This window comes from Parasteatoda tepidariorum, chromosome 2, assembly GCF_043381705.1.
Source record: "Parasteatoda tepidariorum isolate YZ-2023 chromosome 2, CAS_Ptep_4.0, whole genome shotgun sequence".
Taxonomy (NCBI): domain Eukaryota; kingdom Metazoa; phylum Arthropoda; class Arachnida; order Araneae; family Theridiidae; genus Parasteatoda; species Parasteatoda tepidariorum.
This window is the reverse complement of record NC_092205.1, coordinates 77,745,457-77,757,947: the sequence shown is the minus strand read 5'-3', so window position 1 is coordinate 77,757,947 and position 12,491 is coordinate 77,745,457. Positions and strand designations below refer to the sequence as shown.

The 12,491-nt window shown below is 25.2% G+C and overlaps 1 protein-coding gene across 1 annotated transcript; it reads right to left on the bottom strand.

Moving 5' to 3' along the window:
- Positions 1 to 315: 315 nt before the first annotated feature.
- LOC107454907 (UDP-xylose and UDP-N-acetylglucosamine transporter) lies at positions 316 to 12,175 on the bottom strand. Its single transcript, XM_016072248.4, has 10 exons — positions 11,909 to 12,175; positions 9,779 to 9,892; positions 9,486 to 9,588; positions 8,468 to 8,517; positions 7,100 to 7,181; positions 6,930 to 6,987; positions 6,333 to 6,442; positions 5,227 to 5,299; positions 1,458 to 1,530; positions 316 to 663 (listed from the first exon to the last, which is right to left on the bottom strand). Exons 1-10 carry the CDS (start codon positions 11,980 to 11,982, stop codon positions 441 to 443), a joined length of 960 nt encoding a protein of 319 aa, XP_015927734.1. The 5' UTR covers positions 11,983 to 12,175; the 3' UTR covers positions 316 to 440.
- Between the last annotated feature and the right edge of the window lie 316 nt (positions 12,176 to 12,491).

The window sequence follows — 12,491 nt, the reverse complement described above, 5'->3', positions numbered from 1 at the left end:
TCATTATAATGATAGATGTATAATAATGTAATTTAATACAATTTATTCTTAAAAAGTATTTAAAAGTGTTGTTTTTCCTTTTTTTTGTAAAATAAATTTTACCCAGCTATAGTTACAGTTTAACGAAGGGTTTAATGAAAGAACAGCTGAATTCAAAAATATAAATAGATATTTAATTTTGTTAAGGCATTACAAAAAGTATTTTTGATTTTTCTGTCCTATTTTATGACGAATGAAACAACCTTTTAACTTTAATAAAGGTTGTCCTTACATTAAGCCACAAATCTAAATTTTAAAAGAAATAAATGAAGTTACTTTGTATTTAAAATAATTTATTTCAAAGAGTATAAATGTATAAAATAAATAAAGTATAAATTTCCAAAAAAAATCTACAACAAAATGCAAATGTCTCAACAACCATCAAATCTTGAAATAAATTTTCAATTAATTTTTTCTTTTCTTCTCAGATTAATAACATCAGCAAACAGTAGAGAGCCAGCAAATACTAGAAATGTACCAAACCAATGCAGAGCAGTAAATGGATTTTGAAAATAAAATATGGAAAAAAGTAAAGATATGAATTTTCGACACGTTATAATCATAGTAACATCAAGCGATGAAAATCTTGCAGCAATCGTAAATACTGTTCGAACACAGATGTATCTATTGCATGTTAAAGAAACATCAAATCAGATAAAAATAAAGGTCAAAATTTGAATTTGATAATAAAATAGTTATTTTATGCACTGTTTCTTAATTAAAAAAATATATAGTGCAAAAACAAAGCAGAATTCAGCAAGAATCATAATAGTGGCTTTTAAATCGCACGAATACAAAAAGTGATATTTAATATAAAATTATGAAAGTACAAAACATGATCTTAAATCCTGTAAATATAAATCGCAAAGTGTAATTTTAAATCTTGTTTACATTGGTAGCGCAAAAACGAATATTTTTTCCCTTGAGAATTAGGAAAAGATACTTTTTTTTTGGTGGCAGATTATTCTTTTTCTTTTTTGGTTATAGTAAAAATTTCAGCAATGGTGACAAATTTTTTGTATAATTTGTTCGCACCTCCATGTATGTTATACGGGTCTGCCTATAGAAAGATGCAATCGAAATGATGAAATTAATTATTTCATACTTGCCCCATTATTAATAACACAATAGCATGCTCTGCCTCACTCATTGATTTTTTTCTGCATAAAGAATTATGTGGTCTCATTTACTAATAAGATTTTTTAGTTACCACTCTAGGAAAGGTGAAACATATTAAAATTAGCTTTTTTATATGCTGCATAATCACAGTTTTAAATATTAAAAAAATTAATAACAATATAAAAAAAAAGTCTATAAAATGAATGAGTCTAAATAAATATAGTACTGTGTCTGATACAACCTGGTCTGTCCAAGACAAATGAAAGTTGGAAAACGAGCCAAGAAAATTTAAAGGATACTGAGTAATAACATTACCAAGTAGACACAACCAAAGTTTGGGAAGGCCAATCGGAGGAATAATGTAAATAACTTCTAAAAAAGCAAAATGTATATATATATTTGATGTATATAACTTAAGATATCGAAAATTCAACAAAATTTGTAAATAATAAAATTACTAATTTTTATAAAATTGACTTTTTATAAAACAGTCTAGAAAGTAAAATATTGATTTTTCATTTAATTACAACAAAGCAAATTAGTTACTTTTTATGTTTATCAGTCTACACCATCTAAGCTCAAATGCAACGTTTATGTACGCAAACATCTTTTACAAATATATTATCATTCAATCTATTATTAATTTGTAGAAAAGACGACATTATTCTTATATCAACATTAAGACTCAGATCATTTTATTTGAGTATAAATCAGAAGTATTAAGCATGAATAAGCAATTATGGAGTTGCTTTTCAGAGAGAAGCTATAAAGGTGGAATATAGTAGAGAGCACACTTAAGAACAATTTTTGTCCTCAGAATAGTACTATGTGACAGAAGTGTGAAATGGGAGGGCAATTCTTTTACTTACCGTTTTGTACGGAAAAATTTGTTAAAAGGAAACCTTATACATTTCATAATTATTTCTTTAAAAAATTTTAAATTCTCTTATTTACAATATAAATGAACTTTTAGCATGTTCTGCTTTTTATTAAAACATCGCATGAATCCCGATTATTTTGTTTTATTCATTCTGAAATCCAAATTTATGTTTTTAAAACTATCTTACAAGCAAATATAAATGAATAAGATCATATCTACTCCATAAAGTAATGATTCTATAGAAGTACCATTGTTCGGGGCTACTTTGTGCAAATTCGAATTTGGCATTTTTCAAGTGCTGCTATTCAGTATTATGTTTATTTCACGTTAAAAATGTGTGGAATTTGAAGATAGAAGTCTCTTCTATTACTACAAACATTTTTTCGAATTTTAAAACAATCTCAGAGTGTGTTTCGTTCATCTAGTGTCAACAACTTTCCGAGGACGTCGGATGTCGAAAAGTGTGCGTGGAAGCTTTAGATGTGAAATGCAAAGACGTAGATAAAGCAATTGTCGTAAGTGCAAAATTTTTTATTTATATATTAATAAACAATTATATCATGTTAGCGTAAAAAAAAAATTGAAAATTAATAACAAATAAACGGAAAATGAAAAAAAATGCACTTTGGGGCTACTTTGTTCAAAGTTTCATTCGTTTTTTTTTTCCGACAGAAAAATGGTCAGACGTTTTTAAAAAAATACCTGGAACGAGAAACTACCGTGATTACTCTTTAAAAAAGCTGCAACAATGTTTGCAAGCAGTTGCTGGTGGTATGTCGATTGCAGAAGCTTCTCGGAAGTACAAAATCCGCAGAAATACTATCTCTAATAAAATTCCACAAGAAACACGTGAAACTTCCTGGTAAACTAATATTTTTCTTCTACAAAGATTTTTCGAATGAATTAATCAAACGATTTAACTCATAAAAATATATTTTATAGAACATCAGGTGATTTTGACAGAAACTGAAGATCAAGTTCTGTCATGTTCATTCAAGCATGTTATGTTCAAATTTATCAATATTATAAATGTTAATGAACATGTAATAATTATTATTTTTGAAATATCATCCATTTCAATGTTAAAAAAAGTATATGGTTTCCTTTTGTTTAAACTCAAATGTTTTGAAATAAACATTCTTTTTAAAAAAAAATTCTTCAAAAAAAATGTTTTTTTTAACGTTGACAATTATTTTCAAACTAATATCTTTACATATCTTGATGTTTTTGTCTTTAAAAATGTCAACAATTATTTTTTTTAACAATTTTATATCAATATTTTACTAAAAACATGATTATTAAACTGAATTCCTATCGCTGCACAAAGTAGCCCCATTTGGGGGCTACTTTGTGCAAGGCATGTTTTGACTTATTATTCGTATATATTACAAACAAATAATGCCAATATTGATCAAATTCACTCGTCTGAGTCCAGTTATGAATATAATATCGATAAATTTTACTAAAGTTTGAATTAAGATAGTTTTTTTACCTGTCAAAGTTCAAAAACTGCGAAATCCTGCACAAAGTAGCCCCGAATGACGGTATTTATTATTAATTTATAACATTTTAATTTTATTGCTAAAATATAAAGGTCAAATTTTTGGCAGTGTTTTTTTCTTTCTTGTTTATTTATGCTGTATTATTTTAATCTCTCTAATGTTTTCAAAAAAAAAAATTCTACATATTTTTATAATTCCAGCTGCTTGTATTTGGTTGGTTTCGTTCATAACATACATTTGCTCATACAAAAGAGGGATCAAGAAAGATTAATACAAAGGATTTGATAAATAGGACAAAGATTTTTAGCACTTAATTATTATTTTTTTAATGAAATCATCATATCTTTTTAAATTGTAATAGTACATGAAAACAATCGAGAATACTGTCAAAAGCATTAAAGCTGTTTAACCTTATCATAGCAGATGTAAAGTTAAAATAAAATCGCAGTTAAAAAGAGGGAATTGTATTTTTTTTATTTTAATGTGATACAGAATTTTATTCTCAATTTTCATATCATTTTTTGATATGCCTTATATTTTTTCTGGTAAATATTTAGAAAACTGCCTAATACCTGAGAAGATATTAATGATTTTGCAAGATATTATACAATTGTTTTCTATACTGAAATAAAATTTAAAGGCGCTTTTTTTAACTAAAGAACTACCTAAGATAAATTCTAAAATATAATTACATTATAATTATGTACCTCAAGAATAATTAACTGATTTTTAACTGATATATGAACAAACTTCAAAAAATAAAAAAGTTTTTCAATTAATTATAGTTTCTATTTTAAAATATATAAAACATTATTAGATGAATTTTTATTAAAATAAATTTTGTTGAGATATTATTAATTAATTTGGATGTAGTAATTTTCTTGACAATTTAAAAATTTTGAAGTTTAACAGAAAAAAAACTGCTTTTTAAATTTAATTATAAATATGGACATTCATTTTGGTAGTGTAAATTACGTGAAACACAATTAAAATGTTTCACATTATCCTTCCAAAAATCATAAAATTTCTTAATTTTGTAGAAATGTATACAATTTGGTACAGTTTATGCATATTAAAAAATTTAAATTCTAAAATAATTTTTAATCTAGCAAAATCTTGTCAAAAAATGGTCGAATATTTCATTGATCCTCTTACTTCAACGCTCCTGAAGCTTTTAACCTCTATTGACTTTATAAATACAAAACACAGATCTACCAGAAAAAAGAGCGCATCTTAACGAGACTCCCTCCTCTATCTGACAAAATCGCGGAAAGAGATAGAGCATGTGACTAAGGGGAGTCTGATGAACCTAGACTTAAAGGCAGACAGTAAATATTTCATAATATAATATTTAGTGACAATATTTTTCGAAGAAGTGTTTAAAAATGACCCAGAAAGTAATATATATATATTAACTTCAATATAGAATTGAAAATGAATATACTATTTGTAATCTTTCATTTACATTTAAAAGAAAGTTTAAAATAGTTATTAATGTGAATGACAACAATCATCATACAGTAGTAAGAGATGGTATTGAGATTACTAAAGAATAATACTTTAATGATTGTCTACAAAATTAATTTTTAATACTAAATTATGAAATCTTTTAAAATACGAAAAGAAATAAAACACATTTCTTAAGATTAAGTTCAAAAATAATTCCAAAAATATATCATAGCTTACCTGATTTTGAAAGTGATGGCAGCAAAGAATAAATATCTTTAAATAATAAAAACCCAGGAAGAGGTAAAGCATGCTAGAAAAACAAAATTAATAATTAAAATAAAAGTGATTTCTAGTTTTAAAATATTTTTGAATTTTAATATATTAATACTAAAAACATACCAATATGAAAAGGAAAATACTTATTTTCTAATAAATATTGCAGGTGACAAAAATAGATACGTTTTTGAAAAATTAAAACAAATCTGAGATAGAACGATATCCTAAAATCAAATATTTTAAGAAAATTAATTTTAGACAAATTGTATAAGAATCTAGCTAGAGAAAATTGTAATAATTTATATAAATCTATACTTGCAGGATACTAAACCTTTAAACATAGCATATAATTACGACATGTTATGTTCAACCACTATACTATAGTTTGCACTAAAATTGTTCATAATAAGGAAACATTTAAGTGAGATATCTATAATACTAACATAATTGTAACGTTTTGTAACATAAATCATAACAGAAAGCTTCCTCAATGAAGTGGAGTTATACTATATTTCAATTCTGGGGATACTAAGCAGACTAAAATTTTTACTCACAATTATTTTGCAATAATGAAAAATCTGAACAATTTTTTAAATGTTAACATTTGATAACAAAAACCATAAAAGAAAGAACTTATTTGTAATTTATGTTTTTGCAATAATAATAAACCAAAATAAGGTTGTCATAAGGTCTCAATGCTTCTACAAAATTTCTTGAGTGAAAAATGCATTTTTTATTCATCAGCATTTTTCAGCATTCATCAACATTTTCAACTCAGCATTTTTTGTTCTAAACAAAAGAAAAATGCAGTCTCGTGATTTAAAACACTTCCAGGAGCTGCTGGATTAAATCAAGATAATCTATGTAGTTTAACTATGTAGCTATGTTAGATAAGTGTAAGTTAAATTTAAAACTCAACAATTTACATGCCTCAAAAAGCAATACCAGTCTTAAATATTTAATTGCCATTGACGATCTGACGAGTGGAAATTTCACATCCTTCTACAGAATGATTTTAGTATTATGAGAGTAAAAAAGATTCAATAACAAAAAATAGTAATACTTACTGAGTAGAACAGAGCCTCTTTTGGATGTTTTCCATATTTTTTAAAAATACGTTCTTGGTAAATACCTAAACCAGCTGATATAAGAAGTGCAAGTGTCAGCAAAGAAATACCTGGGAGAAAATGCATTGATAAATAATTTTATCACAACAAAAGTTACATAATAAAGGGAAGACATTTTTGTGTAAAAGAAGAAAAAAAACTTACAGTTAAAAATTAAATTATTCAAACAATTTTAGAAATTTTTTTTAAAAAAAATTAAGACCTGTAAGAAATGTATATTATCAAAATTAGAAAATAAATCACTAATAACTGTAATATAAAACTTCAGTTTTTTAATGAGTTTTTAATCAAGATTGATACAATTTTTATCAATATTTGTATTAAAAAATGAAACTAAATAAGAGAGAAAAAAAATTTCTTTTAAATTTTAGCAAATATATACATTTATAAATTAAAAATAACATAAAACAATTTTATTATAGGATTTGGATATAGATGAAGGGAATATTTTGCATAATAGATAATAAATTTTGAAAAGCAAAAAATGTACTATGTATTTTTTACTTGTATAAAAGTAAGAACACATAAATGAGGTACCAATTAAAGACTGATTTTCCGAAAACATATTCTCCCTTTTAGTATTCTGCATTTTGTTCTGAAATAAAAAGTATTTTTGTTTAATTTACTGATATTTTAACATTAAAACTAAAAGATAACTTTTGAAAGAAAAGAAAATGAAAAGATTTGAATAAAAATGGAAAAATTACATTTATACTTTGTGATGCCCATGTAGCTATGAAAATACCAACAGAAACCATAAGTACAGATACATATTTAGAAAATGTGTACCTGAAAAAAAAATACAATTATTTAAAGTATTTTTTTTATTTTCATAATTTTAGGTCAAAATAGAAAGTGATAAAAGTGAAGTGAAGTAAAGCAATAAAAAATTTAGAGATGCATAACCTAGTCAACGTGTGGCCTTGTCACTAAAAGTTAAGTGGAAAAATCTACATAACTAATGCTAAAAAATTAGCATAATTAAGGCTACATAACTAATGCTAAACATTTTCATTTTGAAAAATTACTGAAATTATATAACTGAATGAATACTGAAATCTATCTTTTGACAAACTGATTTTTTTCCCTTTAACCAAACCTTTTTTTCCTTTATACTAAACAAATAAAAATAGAATTCTTTATTCTATAGCATAGTTTGATTCTCAAAAGAAGATAAAATATGCAAAGCTTCAAGTTTTTTAATTCTGAAATATTATCTGCATGTTGTAAATATTATACAGACTTAATCTGTTCTACTTGGTCTTTTAAATTAATAGAATATTTTTATCAAATTAAAGAATACCTAACTAATGTATTATCAATGAATCGAAAAACTAAATTCATTGCATCATAAAAGTATTTTTTTCACAAGGTTCACATCAAAGAAAGATCACGTTTTTTTTAAATAATAAAAAAAGTTTGAACTCATTATTTAATAGACTTATTTTTAGCAAGGTACATACCTACTAAAATAATAAACAAATCTTTTTTTTATTGCAAAGTGAAAAGCATTATTAATTAGCTAAATTTAATTTTTTAACCAGATATTTTAAAATAATTGATGTTAAATGTTATCCTTTTACTGACTTTATATATCAATAGCAGAATATATCTAACCTTATATATAATAAAATTTGTACACAATGAATAATTTTATTGACTTTGTAAATCAATGTTACAAATTGAGCCTCTGTTTCGCTTTTGAAACACAGTTGCCACTGTGGAGTAAAATAATTATGAGAAATATATTAATAAATATTTAATGTTATATTTACTGAAAGCATGTATGAAAGTTAAGTACTAATGCACATGCATCAACGATTATTCAGTTATCAGCAGTAACCAGTTAATCAAGTAAAAATGACAGTGTTTTTTTGTCAAGTTTACAAGTTGTTTGAGAAATCACAATATGTACTTCCAAGGAACAAGTGTCATGGCTGCTTTAATTTGATTAACATTTTCAATTGAAATAAACATGTTTCACAAACTTAAAAAAGAAACACATACGAAATTGAAACAAAATAGTTTAAAATAACTTCTTAATGGAGTTCAAAAATATTTATGATAACACTTACCTTTTTTTAAGAATTAGCATTCCTAAAAGCATACTTGTCACTAATGAACCCTTAGTAAAAAGATAAAAAGAAAAGTGAATTAATTAATTAAAACAATGAAGTAAATAGTTTAAAATGCTGAAAAAGAGAAATTTTAGCCACATGCTATTACAGGTAAACTAATGCAGCAAATAATGCATTTTAACATACAGATTTATTAATTTTCTGTTTTTGTAGTGAAAGCTTTTTAAAAGTCCTGCCTTATTGTGATGAAATGCTCCTAATTTTTATAGAATGAAACAGAATGTTCAAATACTTTTCCTGTCATGCTTTATAAAAAATAAACTATGTAAAAAAAATGTATAGTTTATTAATTTTATAATATTATTTTAAGAATTGTGAGCTAACCAAGAAAACTAAGCAGCTACTGTTTTCACTTTTCAACTAATTTTTAATCAAAAAAAGAGCAAAAAATATTTAAAAGAAATTTTTGCAATATGAATGTTAAACACTCAGACCTAAAGCGGTAAAAATTATTAAAACTACAATTTTAGATAGATAACTATAAATCATCAAGAGCAATGTTATCAGGACTATTACCATTTGAAGACATATTTGAAAAATGAATATTTATAAATAAAAGAGAACATTGAAAATATTTTATTCCAATGTATAAAGTTAAACAATATGAAAAAAAAAAACACAAATACTGCATTCAAACAGACCTACTACAGTTTTAGTTTGTGTCTGTTTACGGAGTAACTCATGTGCTTTTTTTTTTACATTGTTGAGCTATATTCATGTTCATATAAAGCACAAAGTCAATAATTTTTTTACTCAGACATTATCCTAATAAGAAAAACCAAAAAGTTTCTGATAATTTATTGTAATTTGCATCATTTTTATTATTTTAAGCCATAAGTTCACTCAAGTTTAGAATTTTTCTTTATATTTTTGTACTTCAATGTTTATGATAGAATAGAATATACCTAAGTAAAAAGTAAATTTTAAAAAAATTATAAAGAGATAGTTTACTTACAGATTTAAAAATCATGTGTAGAGGCATTGATATATCAAAATTCAGAGCCCAATTATTTAACACACTAGTTGCAAAAAACATGATGACTAAGACAAGATAGTTCCTGCAACAACAACAAAAAATAGCACTATATGATAAATATTTTTTTCTTTTTTTAAACCTAATGTTTGCATATACTAAAATATAAATTTTTTTAAAAAAATTGGAAAAATTTCAAATTATACATTTTAAATTTTTTTTTTATTTACATTTTAATTTTTCTGGCCTAAGAAATTACTAGAAAACAAGCTTACTTAAGAGGCACAACAGGTTTCACTCTTCCAAAATTAGTTGTGAAAATAAATCCTTCACATGCTATAAATAGAAACTGAAAGAATGTGATAAGATTTCCACTTCCAGGAACATCTCTAAAAATAAATAGGAAAATTGGTTTCTATTAATACTATGTATGTGTTCTTTAAGAGTTCATAATCAAGAGAACAAAATTTGAATACCTCTTTCATTTATTTAATAACTCTTTCATTGCTTATATTTCGATAGTAGGTTTGTTTCAAATGTCTGTTCCATAAACTGTTTTGTACACTGGCAATTAATAGCTAGCATAATTATTTTGAGAGAGGGGCTGGTACAGTTTTCTTATATATATATATATAAAGGGAAGTTAAAAATAGTTAGTTAAAAATACAAAGGAAACAAGGACAAGTATAAATATTTTTAAAGAAAAGAAGGAAAATTATTAATAAATAAAATGTTTTAAAAATATTTAAAAAAATTAAAAAACCAGAAAACAAAATAAGGAAAAAATATAATCTCATCATCAGCTCACACAATTATATCTTCAAAAAAGAGTGCTTTCTAATATTGTATTAATATAACCAAAGCAAAATAGATCAATATGATATGTGTTAACTGAAATATATATATTTCTTTTAACTGGGTGCAAATAAATTCAACTACTTCATAATTTTTGGAGGGCAGGATCTTTCGATATCAGTACCTCTTGAAGCCAACTACACTAGCCAAGGTGCAGAGGAATTTCAAACTTTAAAATTTAAGGGGGGAAAAAATAGAGGTTTGCCTTGGGATGGTTCAGAGTTATACTTTTTGAGTTTAATGTGTGACATGTTTCTTTTCAGTTTCTCGCATGACACTGAGTTTCCAAAACTTAGAAATTATTTTTAGCATAGACATTAATACATAAATCATCCCTTTTTCTGGGTGATGGGCACTTTGTTTTGTGTTAAAAAAATACCTAGTTGAAATATAGTGACTCCCAAATAGTAAAAAACCTTTTTTTTTACAAAAAGAAAATTACTTTGACAATTTTAAGTCATACCCTAGGTAATTATGTATTTTAATTAAACTTAATAGGAGGTACACAAAAAACAAAACACTAAAAATATCTCTAAATTTATGAGCAATTTTCCATATTTAGCAATGAAGGGTACTGTGGATCAAATGCAATTTATTTTAGTATTATAAGAATTTATTAATTATATTTTTAGGTTTAATATTATAAGAATACATAACTAATAACATAACAATTATTAGAATACATGCTAAAAGCATAAACACATCTAATCTATTAAACGTTTACATGACATGAACTATATAAATCAGCTAATAATTTAATCTAAAGAAAACAGGCGTAAGTTTCATGTTCAATTTGAACATAACAATATGAAACTTTTGGTGTAATTCTTCCTAAATTTTGTTCCTTTGAAAATATTATGATTGAATAATAAAAATTAGTATTAATAAATCATTTAAAGATATTCAATGTATCACATGCATGAATATGGTAATTGTTATATTATTTTATTAAATTACACATAAATCATCAAACTACTCAAACATTTTTTGATTTGTTAAAACTTTCTTCCTTTTTATATTTTTGCAATCTTTGTATTCTTACAGAAAACAGAGAAATGACTTAAAACTGCGATTTTCTAACAATAAGAAATGGAGATAGAAAAATTAAGGAACTAGAAGATACAATAAAAAGTACAGGTACAGTGCCTAATTCATTGGACCATAATTCTACAATCTAACCAAACAGTGAAATTTCATATAAAACAGCATTTCTTAGTTTATAAAAAGAAACGTCATATAAATAATTGTTTAAGTTTTGGAAAATTATTGGAGGGCACGATTTTCGTAAAAAAGAAACAAAGATTTAACGTTTTCTGTCAAATATAAATTAAAAAACTTGCAACTTGTGCTTTAAAACTGGCATAACAATTAAAATTTGTGCTTTCAAAATGCATTAAATTAAGCTTCAGCTGCCTACTAAAATAAATGTAAATGAAACTTGCACTTAAAGCAACTATTTTTATAATTATTAAAACAGACGAAAAATAAGAACAATTATTAAAATCTACAAATATTTACAAGTTTATAGAATTTATAAGATATAACTAAACCTTATAAAAACTTCTAAAAAAACAACATTTGAACAACACGATAATATCGCTGATCCCACTAAAAGTATAGACATGTTTTGATCACTATTTATAAATTCTATTTAATTAAACGTTAAAAAATTAAATCTTGAAGTATTAAATATCAGTTTTATTTTGAAACTGCTATAAATATTTATTCCAAGACTTATTTCTTCATTCATTTTTCATCCAATCGCATTTTGACAAGCTTTAAGCCGATTTGTTTACCGCATTTCGATTTTGTCCATCTATTTCAGCCCGGCTCAAATCTAAAAACATTAGCCAGCCTCTAAAATTTATAAAAAAATATTTTTCAAAGACTATTTTTGCTGCACACAAATCACGCACTTTTAATTACAGTCGAAATAGAATAAGCGCATCTCCGTTCTCCGTCCCAAGAAGAAGCGAACCCGATTGCTGAGTTTCTTGCAAAAGATGACGCTTGTTTACTGTGCATTTATCAGATTCAGTGGCCACAGTGGACGGTTCCCGGCAAATTACCGAAGTCAAGCATAACTGGCTGCAGTCAGTGCGGGTGGTTGACCACTTGGATCAGTCTGCGCAG

Excerpts from the sequence above, each read along its gene's own strand:
- LOC107454907 (XM_016072248.4), bottom strand. The coding sequence starts at position 11,982 with ATGTCTATACTTTTAGTGGGATCAGCGATATTATCGTGTTGTTCAAAT. Across the intron at positions 1,531-5,226 it reads GCCATCACTTTCAAAATCAG|AAGTTATTTACATTATTCCT; the intron begins GTAAGCTATGAT and ends TTGCTTTTTTAG. Across the intron at positions 664-1,457 it reads CTTGGTAATGTTATTACTCA|ATACATCTGTGTTCGAACAG; the intron begins GTATCCTTTAAA and ends AACATGCAATAG.